The 21,021-nt window shown below is 49.6% G+C and overlaps 1 protein-coding gene across 5 annotated transcripts in view; it reads right to left on the bottom strand.

The window, feature by feature from the left end:
- TRIM66 (tripartite motif containing 66) overlaps positions 1–21,021 on the bottom strand; it is an 81,558-nt gene that overhangs the window by 36,262 nt on the left and 24,275 nt on the right. For all 5 annotated transcript variants that reach the window (XM_083164640.1, XM_083164636.1, XM_083164637.1 and 2 more), the window contains exons 3-9: positions 10,864–11,005; positions 8,753–8,882; positions 7,360–7,476; positions 7,112–7,226; positions 4,458–4,604; positions 3,886–4,003; positions 1,340–2,217 (exon numbers count right to left, since the gene is read on the bottom strand). In XM_083164640.1, the coding sequence (XP_083020766.1) occupies positions 1,340–2,217; positions 3,886–4,003; positions 4,458–4,604; positions 7,112–7,226; positions 7,360–7,476; positions 8,753–8,882; positions 10,864–11,005 (1,647 nt within the window). The remainder of the gene's footprint in view (positions 1–1,339; positions 2,218–3,885; positions 4,004–4,457; positions 4,605–7,111; positions 7,227–7,359; positions 7,477–8,752; positions 8,883–10,863; positions 11,006–21,021) is intronic.

The raw sequence follows: 21,021 nt of genomic DNA, 5'->3' as shown, positions 1-21,021 counted from the left end.
CCCGTGCTGTGTACTCTGCACATTCTACTCATTCTATTCTCTACATTCCATGCTGTGTACACCGCACGTTCTATTCTCTACATTCCGTGCTGTGTACTCCGCACATTCCTCTCATTCTATTCTCTACATTCCGTGCTGTGTACTCTGCACATTCTACTCATTCTATTCTCTACATTCCGTGCTGTGTACTCTGCACATTCTACTCATTCTATTCTCTACATTCCGTGCTGTGTACACCACACATTCCACTCATTCTATTCTCTACATTCCGTGTTGTGTACTCCGCACATTCCACTCATTCTATTCTCTACATGCCATGCTGTGTACTATGCGCATTCTACTCATTCTATTCTCTACATTCCGTGCTGTGTACTCTGCGCATTCTACTCATTCTATTCTCTACATTCCGTGCTGTATACCCTGCACATTCTGCTCATTCTATTCTCCACACTATGTGCTGTGTACTCTGCGCATTCTACTCATTGTATTCTCTACATCCCGTGCTGTGTACTCTGCACATTCTACTCATTCTATTCTCTACATTCCATGCTGTGTACACCGCACGTTCTATTCTCTACATTCCGTGCTGTGTACTCCGCACATTCCACTCATTCTATTCTCTACATTCCGTGCTGTGTACTCTGCACATTCTACTCATTCTATTCTCTACATTCCGTGCTGTGTACTCTGCACATTCTACTCATTCTATTCTCTACATTCCGTGCTGTGTACTCTGCGCATTCTACTCATTCTATTCCCTACATGCCGTATATAAAAAGGGCACGCAGAGCAGTCTGGTGGCATAAAAGGGCCATGTGGTGAGATCTGATGGCATAAAAGAGGCATGTGGATTGGGATTAGTGGCATAAAAGGGGCATGTAGAGCAGTCTGATGGTATAAAATGGGGATTGCAGAGCAGTCTGGCATAAAAGTGGCACATGGGGAGGTTAATGGCATAAAAGGGGCATGTGGATTGGGATTGATGGCATTAAAGGGGCATGCAGAGCAGTCTGATGGTATTAAAGTGGCTCGTGGTGAGGCTAATGGTATAAAAGGGGCATGTGTAATGGAATTGATGGCATAAAAGGGGCATGCAGAGCAATTTGATGGCATAAAAGGTGCTGGTCTAATGGCCAATTGTTTGTGCGGCCATCAGATATTTATTACATTTATAAAGTGGCCCCACATGAAGTCACTACCCACCCCTGTCCTAGACGTCTCTTCCCCTGTCACATCTTCATTACCGGAGTACTGCTCTCCCTGACCAACACGATACGTATACTACACACAACAGCTGGCACCCACTGGGCACAGGACCCCGTTATACATGTACACTGACCGCAGGCGCGTCCTCCTGGTTCTGCAGCGGCATTGGAGCCGGCTGTCTCACAATGTAGTTAATCTGGCCGACTATGGTCTGCTGGACGTGCTGCGGCTGCTTGCTCTGGCTCAGCTGGACATTAGAGGGCTGACTCTGCAGGAGAAGCTCCAGTCCTTTCTGCATCTGCTCCAGCTCAAACTGTTGGTTAATCAAATCCAGACTGTGCATGGGCGGCTCCTGGGTGGTGTCAGCTGGGCACAGCGTGGGCTGCGTCTGGTGGCGTTGCTGCTGGATGTGACTTATGCTGTGCATGGGGCCCAGCTGCATCTGCACAGATGGGGCCTGTATGGCTGTCGCTGTAGTCAGCGGGACCGCTGAGTGCACCGGGCTAAAGTCCTGAGACGTCACCGAGCAAATCGGGGCCACAGTTTGTACAGTTGGCTGGACCGGAGCCCTCGGCGGTGGCGGCTGCTGCTGGTTCTCTGACCAGTAGGATGAGCTCTCGTGTTCTGTGGGCGTCGGGTTAGATAACCATGGCTGGATCACCCTCAAGGGTCGGGGTGCTGGGCACTTTGGCTCCTTGACGGAACTGTACTGGATGGGCTGCACCGCCTGCTGCTTGATGGTGGTGGAATGGGTGAAGTTGACATGTTGGCTCACGGTGCTGCTGGCCGGTTGGCTCTTCGTAATGGATGGCAGCGTGTGGCAGTGGGTGCAGCAGACTGGCGTGGGGCACTGGACAGTGGGGACAAAGTTCTGGGGGTTAGTGATGGCTGCCAGGTGGGGGGCGGTTGGGGCGAGGTGACCTTGGTAGTAAGATGACTGCACGTCATCTATGGGTGTGTATGTTGGGACATCGGCGACAGGTAATTGGGCAGCGTCGGACAGTATACAACCTGGGGAGAGAAACAGAGACGTATGTAAGATGGTCGAATATAACGTCATTTAGCATGTCCAAGGTCACTTGCAACAGAATGAAACAAAAATGCTCCCATCTGTCATTTTTTTTAACCCAGCCTGTAACATGGCAGTTAGGGGCTGATTGGCTGGCTGTTTATCACTCTCCATTTTATCACTTTTTGAAGCATGGTGCATCTGGCCCCAACTCACCTGTGCTCAAGCATGGATAACCTTAAAACATGGACTTTTAGGTGCTTTGAGGACTGAGTTTGGGGACCGCTGCTTTAAATGAAGCAAAATATATTTCTACCTTATTAAAGGGAATAGATCCAGAAATGCAGAAACATACAGAATTAATGGTCAGCAAAGAGAAGGTCAACACACAGAGAGATCAACTTGTGTTAGGTGGACACGGTCAAGGGTCAACACAGTCAAACGGTTGACACGGACGAAGGTTGACATAGGGTGCGGGACACTAATATGATGCCCATGTTGACTTTTGTCGACATAGACACCCAAAAAAAAGTGGAAAAAATGATGTTGACTTTTTCTATGTCAACCTTTTGATTGTGTCAAGCTAAGGCTGCATAGGCATGAGTGAATTTAAGAGCCTGTGAATGTTGTGATTTTTTAATAAAGTTTTGTTGCTAGGTAGATTACCCAAGAGCCTTAGGTAGTTGTTGTTTAGTGGATTAGCCAATTAGGTAGCTATGGGGCGGTAGCTTGTACAGGGGTATATAAGGGGCGGTAGCTTGTACAGGGGTATATAAGGGGCGGTAGCTTGTACAGGGGTATATAAGGGGCGGTAGCTTGTACAGGGGTATATAAGGGGCGGTAGCTTGTACAGGGGTATATAAGGGGCGGTAGCTTGTACAGGGGTATATAAGGGGCGGTAGCTTGTACAGGGGTATATAAGGGGCGGTAGCTTGTACAGGGGTATATAAGGGGCGGTAGCTTGTACAGGGGTGTATAAGGGGAGTCAGATGATGCTACTTCCTCTTTGAGTCCTGGAATCCCACCCTCCCTCCCTTGCTCTCTCAATTGCTACCTGACCTGTTGGCTATCACCTAATTTGGCTTTTTCGAAATCTTTAATTAAAATCGTCGGGAAGGCGCTCTCGACCAGCGGTCATGTTAAGGTACAGGTGGTCGCTGTGCGGTATTGCCCCCCTTTGACAGGACGGCTGGTGAGTCCTGCCCTGAGGGGGGACGTTGGCCACTCCTGGAAGTGTCCTCGCCATGCCATAGAAGGGGTGGTGAGATCATCACAGCGCGGGCTGTACCTTTAGCCCGTGTTATAAGTTGGGGCATTTAAGCCGCCGCCATTATTAACACCCATTGACCGGAGCTGATCTCCAAGTGCTTTCCTTGCCATCCCTTTACTAATGGGGTCATACCAGTTAATAAATACCCGTGACCTTTTTATGCAGTTGTTGTCCGTGTCGTCATTATTAGTGATAAGATGTGTCCGTGGGATTTATTTCTACGGGTAATATAGAGTTAAGCTAGTGTCAAAGGTCAATCGCTATAATTCAATAGGTGCCTTATGCATGTTGACTTTTTCATACAGTATGTCGACATTCTGTGGTCGACCAGTGACTGTCGCCCATTCATTCTATTACCATCTGCTGCACCTCATGAACATTCTCCGTATAACGCTCTTACCTAAGTTTGAGATTTGTTTTGTCCAGAAAGAGGGTTCCCAACTGAACTTCATCTTCACGGGGCGCCCGAAATCGCCCCCGCAGCTTGTATCCAGCAGTCGCTGCATTTGGTAAACAATCTGTGCAGAAAAGGAAATGGGAATGAGGCCCCTCGCTGCGCTCTGGCGCAAGTGATACATAAACCGGACATCGGTCTTCTTCATACACCGGAGCCCATTAAGACCCGCTCGGTGCGGCCCGAATTCATTGCGGTTGTTCATCGGGATGGGGGGGGGGGGGGTTGCGTATATACCTTTTCACTGGGCTGCAAATATATGCTGCCTAGCGGACAGGTCTGAATCAGGCCCATAGTACACAAACCCAATGGCTTGTGTGTAACTCCGACTGCTATGAGTGCTGCATTGTGGCTCACGGTTCCCACAGTATGATTATGTGATTGGCCTGTGTTCCCCCTGATGAAGTCATCAATGATGAAACGCGTTGGGTATTTGTTACCGGGACGACTGATCAGGAACATTTCTAGACTCACTAATGTCGGGACTTGAGGCCCAGAATGGGGAGCGCGGTACGTACCAGCTCCTTGCTGAACAGGAACGGGACACTGTTCTTGCTGTACATGGCCCAGTTGATAAAGTTCTGCACATGCTCCAGCTGCCGGTTCAGTACCAGCACCGACTGCAGCTGCTGCTCAAACTTCTGCTGCTTCTCACTAGTGGTTTTCTGTAGGGAAATGAGAAGAAGAATTTGTGCGGTGGCGACTTAGGTCACATACAGTAGGTCCTCCCTATGTGCCACAAAGATCAAAGGTCAAATATATGAACTTTACATTATACCGTGACCCCATAATCTAGTACTGTGCTGTATTCCACCCACTATATAACTGTCAGTCTGTGGCTTCATATCACTGCTCCTGTCACATGCAGCCCTGTCCTTACTGACACGTCACTCATCTCCTGATATACTCTGTGCTGCTGGGGACCCTGCTCCTCCCACTATATAACTCTCAGTCTGTGGCTTCCTGCTGCCCCCATTCCCCTCCTCACATCATGTCACTGCCCCTGTCACATGCAGCCCTGTCCTCACTGACACATCACTCATCTCCTGATGTACTCTGTGCTGCTGGGGACCCTGCTCCTCCCACTATATAACTCTCAGTCTGTGGCTTCCTGCTGTCCCCATTCCCCTCCTCTCATCATGTCACTGCCCCTGTCACATGCAGCCCTGTCCTCACTGACACATCACTCGTCTCCTGATATACTCTGTGCTGCTGGGGAGCCTGCTCCTCCCACTATATAACTATTAGTCTGTGGCTTCCTGCTGCCTCCATTCCCCTCCTCATCATGTCACTGCCCCTGTCACATGCAGCCCTGTCCTCACTGACACATCTCTCATCTCCTGATATACTCTGTGCTGCTGGGGACCCTGCTTCTCCCACTATATAACTCTCAGTCTGTGGCTTCCTGCTTCCCCCATTCCCCTCCTCACATCATGTCACGGCCCCTGTCACATGCAGCCCTGTCCTCACTGACACATCACTCGTCTCCTGATATACTCTGTGCTGCTGGGGAGCCTGCTCCTCCCACTATATAACTATTAGTCTGTGGCTTCCTGCTGCCTCCATTCCCCTCCTCATCATGTCACTGCCCCTGTCACATGCAGCCCTGTCCTCACTGACACATCTCTCATCTCCTGATATACTCTGTGCTGCTGGGGACTCTGCTTCTCCCACTATATAACTCTCAGTCTGTGGCTTCCTGCTTCCCCCATTCCCCTCCTCACATCATGTCACTGCCCCTGTCACATGCAGCCCTGTCCTCACTGACACATCCCTAATCTCCTGATATACTCTATGCTGCTGGGGGACCCTGCTCCTTTCACTATATAACTCTCAGTCTGTGGCTTCCTGCTGCCCCCATTCCCCTCCTCACATCACTGCCCCTGTCACATGCAGCCCTGTCCTCACTGACACATCACTCATCTCCTGATATACTCTGTGCTGCTGGGGACCCTGCTCCTCCCACTATATAACTCTTAGTCTGTGGCTTCTTGCTGCCTCCATTCCCCTCCTCACATCATGTCACTGCCCCTGTCACATGCAGCCCTGTCCTCACTGATACTTCACTCATCTCCTGATATACTCTGTGCTGCTGGGGACCCTGCTCCTCTCACTATATACCTCTCAGTCTGTGGCTTCCTGCTGCCTCCATTCCCCTCCTCACATCATGTCACTGCCCCTGTCACATGCAGCCCTGTCCTCACTGACACATCCCTCATCTCCTGATATACTCTGTGCTGCTGGGGACCCTGCTCCTCCCACTATATAACTCTCAGTCTGTGGCTTCCTGCTGCCCCCATTCCCCTCCTCACATCATGTCACTGCCCCGTCACATGCAGCCCTGTCCTCACTGACACATCCCTCATCTTCTGATATACTCTGTGCTGCTGGGGACCCTGCTCCTCCCACTATATAACCCTCAGTCTGTGGCTTCCTGCTGCCCCCATTCCCCTCCTTACATCATGTCACTGCCTCTGTCACATACAGCCCTGTCCTCACTGACACATCTCTCATCTCCTGGTATACTCCGTGCTGCTGGGGACCCTGCTCCTCCCACTATATTACTCTCAGTCTGTGGCTTCCTGCTGCCTCCATTCCCCTCCTCACATCATGTCACTGCCCCTGTCACATGCAGCCCTGTCCTCACTGACACATCACTCATCTCCTGATATACTCTGTGCTGCTGAGGGACCCTGCTCCTCCCACTATATTACTCTCAGTCTGTGGCTTCCTTCTGCCTCCATTCCCCTCCTCACATAATGTCACTGCCCCTGTCACATGCAGCCCTGTCCTCACTGACACATCACTCATCTCCTGATATACTCTGTGCTGCTGGGGACCCTGCTCCTCCCACTATATAACTCTCAGTCTGTGGCTTCCTGCTGCCCCCATTCTCCTCACATCATGTCACTGCCCCTGTCACATGCTGCACTGTCCTCACTGACACAGCACTCATCTCCTGATATACTCTGTGCTGCTGGTGACCCTGCTCCTCCCACTATATAACTCTCAGTCTGTGACTTCCTGCTGCCTCCATTCCCCTCCTCACATCATGTCACTGTCGCTGTCACATGCAGCCCTGTCCTCACTGACACATCACTCATCTCCTGATATACTCTGTGCTGCTGAGGGGCCCTGCTGCAACTTGTTACTGGGTTTGTGGTGTTCTCACCTCCAGCTGCTCCAGTAGAGAATTCATCCTCTTGTTCAGCTCATTGATGATCACCATCTTCGTCATCTTTATCTGGTTCTCCACCTTCCTGTGCATGTGTTTTATCTCGAAGAGCCTGTGGGTAGGAAAATGGTTAGTTTCTCCCGACATTCCTGGTACATGAAATCACGCCCTTAAACCCGCAAGTAGCGCGACCAGCCTCCCCCTAACATAGGGCCTCATTCACATAACCAAGGCGCTGCTCTCACCGGTCCTCAATTTGTTTCCCAGCCCCTTGGATGACAATTTTCTTCTCTTCCACTTGTGTGACGACATTTTCCAGGAGAACCCGCTGGTGCTGCAGCGCTTCGTCCAGGCGCCGGAACCTGTCGGACACAGACATGGTGGTTGTATGTGGGGAGATTTACACCATATTCACAGATACCATAGGATTGTTCCCATGGTAAACATTACCTGAAATAAGGATTCATATCAGTGGAAAGGTTATTTTGTAGAATCTGGTGATTAATGGGCCTAATCCCCATCAGGGACCGGATCCCCCCCAATGATTAAGCATCCAACCAGTTATGGCAGGGATACTTATTACTTAGTTCAGCATTACTTTACGTTCTGGCGCCTGCACATGTGGGACCAGAGCCACTGGTCAGATAGTGAGGGGGTGGCAGAGGGACCGTGAGGATTATTCCCATAGGAAAGAGTGGGAAGATGACATTGGTTCTCGCGGGCAACCTCTGAGAACTTTTGGGGAGTTTCTTGAATATTAGGCAGCCGTATTCGTTGTAACATATAATAATGATGATGAATAGGACCGTAATTGTTATTATAATGAACATTTAGCCACATTTTCAGAAATGAGGGTCACAAACCACTAATACCCCTTTTGCACCGCCGCAAAAACCCGGGTCAGCGACAGGTCAAACCCTGGTCAAACCTGGACAGGTCAAACCACGGGGGCTGCCCAGCAGCTTACCTTGGTGCTGGACTGCCCCCAGCTCGGCGATCGGCGGTCCCAGCGGGGGTGATCGCGGTCTCGGCGCTTGGAGATGATGTCATCTCCAAGCGCCGCCTCCGTCTACATTGCGGGTAGGCACCGCAGTGTAAATGGTGACATTCCCGGATCCAACCTGGCTTGGATCCATGTTCCAAACACTTGGAAAGTTCGGCGGACCACCACTGACTAGGGTGTGGCTAAACCATACTGGGGGCATGTGTATTGGCAATTAGTAGGAGGAGGCAGCCTCCACCTCTGGGACAGTGTATAGCCTCCACCTCCGGGCCTCCTCCTCTCTGCGGGAGCAGCGTAATATAGTAGGGTCTGAGCTCTAGAGCGCTCAGACCCTACAGCACATGAGCGGATCTCTGGAAATATAGCGTGGCGGACATTTTTCTAGTTATTTTTCGTATCGCTGCTGCTGCTGTCAATGTTGTGGAGTCTGAGCACGCCAAGCCATTTTTCCGGTGATTTCGGCAGCGCTCCCGCTACGGAGGGTAAGTATCAAAAAATATGTGCAACGCATGCGGTGTGGGCCCCCCTAGGACTCAAGGGCCAGTGTGCGCCGCACCCATTATAGACACACCACTGACCCTCTCTTGGTGCTCCCGCACTCAGAAGAAGCCTACCTAGACAGACAATATTCCTACCGGTGTTCCTTATGTTCCAGCACCAGACAATGGCGACACATCATAATGTCACAAGTCTCACAGAATAACTTCAGCGTTTCTTGGCTGTGAATCGGGCAAAATAAGACGTTTCCGGATCCGCCATCGCTGCCTGCCAGACAGAAGCAGAAAATGTCATTCATGCCAAATAAGAGTGCGAGATTTAATTGGTAATCAAAATGATCACTTCCGGGTCATATCGCTATACCTTCCGGGTCATAGTGCTATAACTTCCGGGTCATATCACTATAACTTCCGGATCATATCGCTATAACTTCCGGGTCATATCGCTATAACTTCCGGGTCATATTGCTATAACTTCCGGGTCATATCGCTATACCTTCCGGGTCATAGTGCTATAACTTCCGGGTCATATCGCTATAACTTCCGGATCATAGTGCTATAACCTCCGGGTCATACCGCAATAACTTTCGGGTCATATTGCTATAACTTCCGGGTCATATCGCTATAACTTCCGGATCATATCGCTATAACTTCCGGGTCATATCGCTATAACTTCCGTGTCATATCGCTATAACTTCCGGATCATATCGCTATAACTTCCAGGTCATATCGCTATACCTTCCGGGTCATATCGCTATAACTTCCGGGTCATATCGCTATAACTTCCGTGTCATATCGCTATAACTTCCGGATCATATCGCTATAACTTCCAGGTCATATCGCTATACCTTCCGGGTCATATCGCTATACCTTCCGGGTCATATCGCTATACCTTCCGGGTCATATCGCTATAACTTCAGGGTCACAGTGTTATCATTTCTAGGTTAGTTACTACGCAGGCCTTTAGATTAGGTTGGGACTAGTTCCCCTTCGCCAGTGGACCTGGGAGAAGAGGGGGCGGGGAAAGGAGGAGCAAGGTCGGAACAAGGGACCCAAACGGAGCCTCGCAGGCTCGCTTTGCTCACCATGCTTCGGGCACAGTGGCTCGCTCTGCTCCACTTCGCTCGCCACCTGGTTACTAAAGGCAACCAGTGGCGGCATGGATAGTGAAGCAAAGCCATCCGTACCCGAAGCGTGGCAAGAGAAGCGAGGGCGCGAGGGTCTGTTTGGGTCCCTTGTTCCAACCTCTCCCCACCCCCTGTCCTCCCGAGGTCCTTACGGCGAAGGGGAACTAGTTGCTATGCTTTAGATTAGTGTTTTTCACACATCATTCCTGGAAAATGACACCTATCCTTAGCACCGTGGTCCGTCTCTGTAGATTGATGCTAATAAAGGTTTGGATGCAAATCTGAAAATATCGATTCTTATACCCCTTTGTCATACAAGCCCCAGGACTGACACAGGATACTGAACGACCATCTTACAACTGTCCCGTACTTGGGTCCCAAGAAAATCCCATTCCTTGCTTTGCACACTAGACACGTATCTGCTCTGAGTGGTCAGTGGGTTAACCAATGATGATGGGCACTCAATGAACCAAAGGACTCCTTTGTTTGCTAAAAGATGCCATAACAGAAAGTGAAAGCAAATTTTGCAGGGACACTGATCTGTTTCAAACTTGCTGGATATGGATAGAGGGAGCTATGAAGACAGAGATTGGAGGTAGGATCAGATAGTGGGTGGGGTGGAGAGTTTGTGGGCTAAACACTGTCACAGCTCAAAGTGAAAGTAAAAACTGTCACAGCTCAAAGTGAAAGTACATTGCAGAAGTCATCATTTTGAGGGGCTTTTAACTAGTGCAGGTATAATACATTTACCCCCAGTTTGTATTTGCTTCTTGGACTGGGCAAATACAGGTGCCAATGGGGTGGTAATGGTTCCGCCCCCCTGGTCTTGTGCCCACACACACACACACACCTAGTTACAGCTTTGGAAATAAGTCACTACCTACCGACTATAAATTATATGGATATTAGAAGTCCTCAAGGAGTTCCGGGCCATATAACAGCGCATAGCTGTACTCGTTATGCAGGTCACAGAAATACAGGGTGACTTCTACTATCCATATCATCTACAGTAGGGAGCACATTGTGACCTAAGATTTCCTAATGCCATGTTCCTGTCAGTATAAGAGGAATACAATGTCCAGCCGGCTCCATATCATATAATAGTCAGTGTGATGCCGTTACCTGCTCTCTGGGACACGGACAGGTAATGCTCCCCGCTCCCTTTGCTATGGCGGTGCTGCTCGGCGCAGGTGCTGCACAGCCACTTGTTACACCTGGTGCACAGGCTGTGGGCCGGATTCTTCTCCGTGCAGTCATAACAGCTCTGAAATATACAACACACATCTCTCTGAGAATATTCTCTGCGCCTGCTGTGGAAGGAACTACAAATGCCAGCATGCCTTACCGGTGCAGTATTTCCATGCTACACAGCCATGCACATGGACCGCTCACTTAGGGCCTTATTCTAGTTCACTCTTTCTGACAAAATCCTTCTTAGATGGACAAAACCATGTGCACTGCAGGTGGGGCAGATGTTACTTGTGCAGAGAGAATTAGATTTGGGTGGTTTTACTTCAAAGTGAGATCTATATTGCAGTGTAGAAATAAAGCAGCCAGTAGTTTCCCTGCACAGAAACAAAATAACTCACCCAAATTCCTAATTCTCTCTGCACATGTTACATCAGCCCCACCTGCAGTGCACATGGTTTTCTCCATCTAAAAAGGATTTTGGGGGAGATTCTCTAAGCTAAAAATTCGGTAAAAACCCAGTTATCGGGGTTTTCACCGCAATTTGGGATGCTGTAAGCATCCCCCGCCGGGTTACCACGGCGGGGGGCATCGCCAGAAAAATCTGGCGATGCCCCATAGAAGCCAATGGGCTTCTACCGCATCCCACCACCGCCCCGCAACGACCCCCCGCCGCCCCGCACGGACCCCTGCAGCCCTGCATCGCCCCCTCACCTGTGTCCGGGCAGCACAGAGCTGTGCTGCCCGGACCTGTGACCTCCTCCCTGCACTGATCCTCTTCCGGGTGCAGGGAGGAGGAGAGCCCGGCGCAGCAGCAGCAGCGCCGGGTGTGGGAGGGAGCCGCCGGGACCAGCTGGGACCCGGCGACTCTCACCGCATAGGACAGCTCTTAACGCAAGAGCTGTCCTGTGCCATAATTACCGCATATGTTACAACATATGCGATAATTATAAATGCGATGGGAGGCGAAGGAGGCGCGGAGATTTTTAGAGAATCTCCCTCTAAGTCAGAAAGAGTGAACTAGAATAAGGCCCTTAATGTCACAGTGGGGAATTGGATCACTACGGTGGGTGAAATCTCGCCATCAGCAGCACAATATGCTGCACAGTATTGTGCAATGTAGCATGCAGCTGCTGGTGGTGGCCAGCAGAGGGCGAAACAGAGACAAACTTCCCCATTATACTATGAACTTACAGTAAACTGTAAACATATTTAAATGGGGAAAAAAACGACGTGTGTTCTTCTGAAGCCAAAAGAGTTAAACATATGATAATATATACTTCTGTGTACAACAGGGGTAGACGCAGCTAAGCCACAATTCCCTTGGTGCCCGGCCTGCGGTGCAGCAGGTCCCATTGCAACATTTCCTCACTTCATTATAATTACTTTTATTATCAGCTCTTTAAACAGCGGGATGCGCTAGTTACACACATACTATATATTATGGTGCCTCGTTACCGATTCCATTATGTATTATTATTGCCACAGATAGTAACGATCAGTGTAATTGAATTAATGCAGTATTTTTTATATTGGACACATGGGGCGAGATTTAGTGAAGTGCGATTTTTTTCAAATGTGCGATTTTGCTCAAAATTGCACTATATCACATTTTTTCAGAAATCGCATTTTTGCTGTGAATTCGCAAATTTAATGTGATGCGAATTTGCGGCAAAAAAAGTGTGATATGGTGCGATAATGTGCGATTTTTAGTCATGAAAATATGAGAATTTGATAAAGTGTGCCATTTTGTGTTTAAAAAAAAAGGAAAAAAAAAATGGCGTGAGGTTCCCCCCTTCTGTGCATAACCAGCCCCGGGCTCATTGAGCTGGACCTGGTTCCAAAAATACGGAGGACAAAAAGCGTAGGGGTCCCCCGTATTTCTGAAACCAGCCCCGGACTCTTGGACCGGTCCTGGTTCCAAAAATACGGGGGGGGGGGGGGACGACAAAAAATCTGGGGGTCCCCCGTATTTTGAAACCAGCACTGGGCTCCAACAGCCCGTGGTGTCATGCCACAGTCGGGGGACACTTTTTATATAAGGTCCCCAGGCCGAAACATGAGCACCGTGGCTGGTCAGCCTTGGACGGGGTACCTGGGGGAGCCCCCCCCCCAGGCTTCACCTGTCCAGGGCTGAAGCCTGGGGCTGTCACCGGTGTCTGTGGCCAGTGGACGCCGGCCTGATATATACTTCTCTGTGTGTGTTTTCTTTTAACATTCTTTTTACAGGTGGACTACAAGTCGCAGCGGGCCCATTAATGCCCCGCATGCTGAGACTTGTGGTTCTCCAAGTCCCAGCATGCAGGGGAGGTCTGCTGGCACTTGTAGTTCTCCTGCATGAAGCAATGTTACATATGTGAGATTTAACACTATCAGGCCGGCATCCACTGGATGGGTGAAGCCAGGGGGGAGGGGGGGGGGCTTTATTGGGGGGGTTCCACACTCCTCCAGGTCCCCCGTCCAAGGCTGACTAGCCACGGTGCTCATGTTTCAGCCGGGGGACCTTATATAAAAAGTGTCCCCAGGCTGTGGCATGACGCCGCGGGCTGTTGGAGCCCGGTGCTGGTTTCAAAATACGGGGGACCCCCAGATTTTTTGTCCCCCGTATTTTTGGAACCAGGACCGGTCCAAGAGTCCGGGGCTGGTTTTAGAAATACGGGGGACCCCTACGCCTTTTGTCTCCCGTATTTTTGCAACCAGGTCCGGCTCAATGAGCCCGGGGCTGGTTATGCTCAGGAGGGGGGACCCCAAGCCATTTTTTTCCCAAAAAACACTTTAACACATTTTTTTAACACAGGACCATGCACAGATCTCAATGATCTGTGCAGGGTTCTGGCCAATTCGCCTGTCAGAACCTGGTCTAAATGTTTGGCGATTTTTAGACACATTTTCCAGAATTCGCATCTCATTGAATATGCAAATTGTGAACTTTTCAATGGGAAAACATCTTTTTGCCAATTGCCGGTTTTCTGTTTTTTCGCATCTCATTAAATATGCGAATTCGGGAAAAGGGCGATTTTGTCCGTTTTGCCGAATAAAACTTGTAATTTGCAGGTTTGCCATTGTGGGGGGTGGAGCTAAATGATGCAATCCAGTCAATTAGCTCCACCCACTTGCCTGCAGCTCCTGCGATTGCTGGTGATGATCATACAATCCTGCCTGTTTTACTAGGAAGAGAGCAGGAATGGGGGAGAGTGACCTCTTCCAGGGCTGTGGGAGTTTACCCCAGTAATCGGGACTCTCCCGCAGTTTCCGAGACGGTAGGCAAGTCAGTCTGTGGTAGTTCTAGCAATCTCCCTCATGTCACCACCCCACATTACACTGTTACATCATAGTTACCTCCCCTCCTGCATTCTGCAGGAGACTCCCTGACATAGCAGCAATCACCCTCTCTCCCTCATTAGTCTAGCAATCTCCCTCATGTCACCTAGCCCAAATTACACTGTTACATCATAATTACCTCCCCTCTTGCATTCTGCAGGAGACTCCCTGACGTAGCAGCAATCTCCCTCTCTCCCTCATTAGTCTAGCAATCTCCCTCATGTCACCGAGCCCACATTACACGGTTACATCATAGTTACCTCCCCTCCTGCATTCTACAGGAGACTCCCTGACATAGCAGCAATCTCCCTCTCTCCCTCATTAGTCTAGCAATCTCCCTCATGTCACCACCCCACATTACACGGTTACATCATAGTTACCTCCCCTCCTGCATTCTGCAGGAGACTCCCTGACAGAGCAGCAATCTCCCTCTCTCCCCCATTAGTCTAGCAATCTCCCTCATGTCACCTAGCCCACATTACACTGTTACATCATAGTTACCTCCCCTCCTGTATTCTACAGGAGACTCCCTGACATAGCAGCAATCTCCCTCTCTCCCTCATTAGTCTAGCAATCTCCCTCATGTCACCACCCCACATTACACTGTTACATCATAGTTACCTCCCCTCCTGCATTCTGCAGGAGACTCCCTGACATAGCAGCAATCTCCCTCTCTCCCCCATTAGTCTAGCAATCTCCCTCATGTCACCTAGCCCACATTACACTGTTACATCATAGTTACCTCCCCTCCTGTATTCTACAGGAGACTCCCTGACATAGCAGCAATCTCCCTCTCTCCCCACTAGTCTAGCAATCTCCCTCATGTCACCTAGCCCACATTACACTGTTACATCATAGTTACCTCCCCTCCTGTATTCTGCAGGAGACTCCCTGACATAGCAGCAATCTCCCCCTCTCCCTCATTAGTCTAGCAATCTCCCTAATGTCACCACCCCACATTACACTGTTACATCATAGTTACCTCCCCTCCTGCATTATGCAGGAGACTCCCTGATATAGCAGCAATCTCCCTCTCTCCCTCATTAGTCTAGCAATCTCCTTCATGTCACCTAGCCCACATTACACTGATACATCATAGCTACCTCCCCTCCTGCATTCTGCAGGAGACTCCCTGATATAGCAGCAAACTCCCTCTCTCCTTCATTAGTCTAGCAATCTCCCTCATGTCACCTAGCCCACATTACACTGTTACATCATAGTTACCTCCCCTCCTGCATTCTGCAGGAGACTCCTTGATATAGCAGCAATCTCCCTCTCTCCCTCATTAGTCTAGCTAACTACCTCATGTCACCTAGCCCACGTTACACGGTTACACCATAGTTACCTCCCCTCCTGCATTCTGCAGGAGACTCCCTGACATAGCAGTAATCTCCCTCTCTCCCTCATTAGTCTAGCAATCTCCCTCATGTCACCACCCCACATTACACTGTTACATCATAGTTACCTCCCCTCCTGCATTCTGCAGGAGACTCCCTGATATAGCAGCAATCTCCCTCTCTCCCTCATTAGTCTAGCAATCTCCCTCATGTCACCACCCCACATTACACTGTTACATCATAGTTACCTCCCCTCCTGCATTCTGCAGGAGACTCCCTGACAGAGCAGCAATCTCCCTCTCTCCCCCATTAGTCTAGCAATCTCCCTCATGTCACCTAGCCCACATTACACTGTTACATCATAGTTACCTCCCCTCCTGTATTCTACAGGAGACTCCCTGACATAGCAGCAATCTCCCTCTCTCCCTCATTAGTCTAGCAATCTCCCTCATGTCACCACCCCACATTACACTGTTACATCATAGTTACCTCCCCTCCTGCATTCTGCAGGAGACTCCCTGACATAGCAGCAATCTCCCTCTCTCCCCCATTAGTCTAGCAATCTCCCTCATGTCACCTAGCCCACATTACACTGTTACATCATAGTTACCTCCCCTCCTGTATTCTACAGGAGACTCCCTGACATAGCAGCAATCTCCCTCATGTCACCTAGCCCACATTACACTGTTACATCATAGTTACCTCCCCTCCTGTATTCTGCAGGAGACTCCCTGACATAGCAGCAATCTCCCCCTCTCCCTCATTAGTCTAGCAATCTCCCTAATGTCACCACCCCACATTACACTGTTACATCATAGTTACCTCCCCTCCTGCATTCTGCAGGAGACTCCCTGATATAGCAGCAATCTCCCTCTCTCCCTCATTAGTCTAGCAATCTCCTTCATGTCACCTAGCCCACATTACACTGATACATCATAGCTACCTCCCCTCCTGCATTCTGCAGGAGACTCCCTGATATAGCAGCAAACTCCCTCTCTCCTTCATTAGTCTAGCAATCTCCCTCATGTCACCTAGCCCACATTACACTGTTACATCATAGTTACCTCCCCTCCTGCATTCTGCAGGAGACTCCTTGATATAGCAGCAATCTCCCTCTCTCCCTCATTAGTCTAGCAATCTACCTCATGTCACCTAGCCCACGTTACACGGTTACACCATAGTTACCTCCCCTCCTGCATTCTGCAGGAGACTCCCTGACATAGCAGTAATCTCCCTCTCTCCCTCATTAGTCTAGCAATCTCCCTCATGTCACCACCCCACATTACACTGTTACATCATAGTTACCTCCCCTCCTGCATTCTGCAGGAGACTCCCTGATATAGCAGCAATCTCCCTCTCTCCCTCATTAGTCTAGCAATCTACCTCATGTCACCTAGCCCACATTACACGGTTACACCATAGTTACCTCCCCTCCTGCATTCTGCAGGAGACTCCCTGACATAGCAGCAATCTCCCTCTCTCCCTCATTAGTCTAGCAATCTCCCTCGTGTCACCACCCCACATGACACTGTTACATCATAGTTACCTCCCCTCCTGCATTCTGCAGGAGACTCCCTGACATAACAGCAATCTCCCTCTCTCCCTCATTAGTCTAGCAATCTCCCTCATGTCACCTAGCCCACATTACACTGTTACATTATAGTTACCTCCCCTCCTGCATTCTGCAGGAGACTCCCTGAAATAACAGCAATCGCCCTCTCTCCCCCATTAGTCTAGCAATCTCCCTCATGTCACCTAGCCCACATTACACTGTTACATCATAGTTACCTCCCCTCCTGCATTCTGCAGGAGACTCCCGGACATAGCAACAATCTTCCTCTCTCCTTCATTAGTCTAGCAATCTCCCTCATGTCACCTAGCCCACATTACACTGTTACATCATAGTTACCTCCCCTCCTGCATTCTGCAGGAGACTCCCGGACATAGCAACAATCTCCCTCTCTCCTTCATTAGTCTAGCAATCTCCCTCATGTCACCTAGCCCACATTACACTGTTACATCCTAGTTACCTCCCCTCCTGCATTCTGCATGAGACTCCCTGAAATAGCAGCAATCTCCCTCTCTCCCTCATTAGTCTAACAATCTCCCTCATGTCACCACCCCACATTACACTGTTACATCATAGTTACCTCCCCTCCTGCATTCTGCAGGAGACTCCCTGACATACAGTAGCAGCAATCTCCCTCTCTCCCTCATTAGTGTAGCAATCTCCTTCGTGTCACCTAGCCCACATTACACTGTTACACCATAGTTACCTCCCCTCCTGCATTCTGCAGGAGACTCCCTGATATAGCAACAATCTCCCTCTCTCCTCATTAGTCTACCAATCTCCCTCATGTCACCTAGCCCACATTACACTGTTACATCATAGTTACCTCCCCTTCTGCATTCTGCAGGAGACTCCCTGAAATAGCAGCAATCTCCCTCTCTCCCTCATTAGACTAGCAATCTCCCTCATGTCACCTAGCCCACATTACACTGTTACACCATAGTTACCTCCCCTCCTGCATTCTGCATGAGACTCCCTGACATAAAGTAGCAGCAATCTCCCTCTCTCCCTCATTAGTCTAGCAATCTCCCTCATGTCACCTAGCCCACATTACACTGTTACATCATAGTTACCTCCCCTCCTGCATTATGCAGGAGACTCCCTGACATAGCAGCAATCTCCCTCTCTCCCTCATTAGTCTAGCAATCTCCCTCATGTCACCTAGCCCACATTACACTGTTACATCAGTTACCTCCCCGTCTGTATTCTGCAGGAGACTCCCTGACATAGCAGCAATCTCCCTCTCTCCCTCATTAGTCTAGCAATCTCCCTCATGTCACCTAGCCCACATTACACTGTTACATCATAGTTACCTCCCCTCCTGCATTATGCAGGAGACTCCCTGACATAGCAGCAATCTCCCTCTCTCCCTCATTAGTCTAGCAATCTCCCTCATGTCACCTAGCCCACATTACACTGTTACATCAGTTACCTCCCCTCCTGTATTCTGCAGGAGACTCCCTGAAATATCAGCAATCTCCCTCTCTCCCTCATTAGTCTAGCAATCTCCCTCATGTCACCTAGCCCACACTACACTGTTACATCATAGTTACCTCCCCTCCTGCATTATGCAGGAGACTCCCTGACATAGCAGCAATCTCCCTCTCTCCCCCATTAGTCTAGCAATCTCCCTCATGTCACCTAGCCCACATTACACTGTTACATCAGTTACCTCCCCTCCTGTATTCTGCAGGAGACTCCCTGACATAGCAGCAATCTCCCTCTCTCCCCACTAGTCTAGCAATCTCCCTCATGTCACCTAGCCCACATTACACTGTTACATCATAGTTACCTCCCCTCCTGTATTCTGCAGGAGACTCCCTGACATAGCAGCAATCTCCCCCTCTCCCTCATTAGTCTAGCAATCTCCCTAATGTCACCACCCCACATTACACTGTTACATCATAGTTACATCCCCTCCTGCATTCTGCAGGAGACTCCCTGATATAGCAGCAATCTCCCTCTCTCCCTCATTAGTCTAGCAATCTCCTTCATGTCACCTAACCCACATTACACTGATACATCATAGCTACCTCCCCTCCTGCATTCTGCAGGAGACTCCCTGATATAGCAGCAAACTCCCTCTCTCCTTCATTAGTCTAGCAATCTCCCTCATGTCACCTAGCCCACATTACACTGTTACATCATAGTTACCTCCCCTCCTGCATTCTGCAGGAGACTCCTTGATATAGCAGCAATCTCCCTCTCTCCCTCATTAGTCTAGCAATCTACCTCATGTCACCTAGCCCACGTTACACGGTTACACCATAGTTACCTCCCCTCCTGCATTCTGCAGGAGACTCCCTGACATAGCAGTAATCTCCCTCTCTCCCTCATTAGTCTAGCAATCTCCCTCATGTCACCACCCCACATTACACTGTTACATCATAGTTACCTCCCCTCCTGCATTCTGCAGGAGACTCCCTGATATAGCAGCAATCTCTCTCTCTCCCTCATTAGTCTAGCAATCTACCTCATGTCACCTAGCCCACATTACACGGTTACACCATAGTTACCTCCCCTCCTGCATTCTGCAGGAGACTCCCTGACATAGCAGCAATCTCCCTCTCTCCCTCATTAGTCTATCAATCTCCCTCGTGTCACCACCCCACATGACACTGTTACATCATAGTTACCTCCCCTCCTGCATTCTGCAGGAGACTCCCTGACATAACAGCAATCTCCCTCTCTCCCTCATTAGTCTAGCAATCTCCCTCATGTCACCTAGCCCACATTACACTGTTACATTATAGTTACCTCCCCTCCTGCATTCTGCAGGAGACTCCCTGAAATAACAGCAATCTCCCTCTCTCCCCCATTAGTCTAGCAATCTCCCTCATGTCACCTAGCCCACATTACACTGTTACATCATAGTTACCTCCCCTCCTGCATTCTGCAGGAGACTCCCGGACATAGCAACAATCTCCCTCTCTCCTTCATTAGTCTAGCAATCTCCCTCATGTCACCTAGCCCACATTACACTGTTACATCATAGTTACCTCCCCTCCTGCATTCTGCAGGAGACTCCCTGAAATAGCAGCAATCTCCCTCTCTCCCTCATTAGTCTAACAATCTCCCTCATGTCACCACCCCACATTACACTGTTACATCATAGTTACCTCCCCTCCTGCATTCTGCAGGAGACTCCCTGACATACAGTAGCAGCAATCTCCCTCTCTCCCTCATTAGTGTAGCAATCTCCTTCGTGTCACCTAGCCCACATTACACTGTTACATCATAGTTACCTCCCCTCCTGCATTCTGCAGGAGACTCCCTGATATAGCAACAATCTCCCTCTCTCCCCCATTAGTCTACCAATCTCCCTCATGTCACCTAGCCCACATTACACTGTTACATCATAGTTACCTCCCCTTCTGCATTCTGCAGGAGACTCCCTGAAATAGCAGCAATCTCCCTCTCTCCCTCATTAGACTAGCAATCTCCCTCATGTCACCTAGCCCACATTACACTGTTACATCAGTTACCTCCCCTCCTGCATTCTGCAGGAGACTCCCTGATACAGCAGCAATCTCCCTATCTCCTTCATTAGTCTAGCAATCTCCCTCATTTCACCTAGCCCACATTACACTGTTACATCATAGTTACCTCCCCTTCTGCATTCTGCAGGAGACTCCCTGACATAGCAGCAATCTCCCTCTCTCCCTCATTAGTCTAGCAATCTCCCTCATGTCACCTAGCCCACATTACACTGTTACATCAGTTACCTCCCCTCCTGTATTCTGCAGGAGACTCCCTGACATAGCAGCAATCTCCCTCTCTCCCTCATTAGTCTAGCAATCTCCCTCATGTCACCTAGCCCACATTACTCGGTTACATTTTTGGGTAAAAGGAATGAGAGACAGA

Source organism: Crinia signifera, chromosome 11 (genome assembly GCF_055691185.1).
Source record: "Crinia signifera chromosome 11, ASM5569118v1, whole genome shotgun sequence".
NCBI classification, from domain to species: domain Eukaryota; kingdom Metazoa; phylum Chordata; class Amphibia; order Anura; family Myobatrachidae; genus Crinia; species Crinia signifera.
Note: the sequence above shows the minus strand (reverse complement) of the source record. Positions and strands in the feature narration are given on the sequence as shown.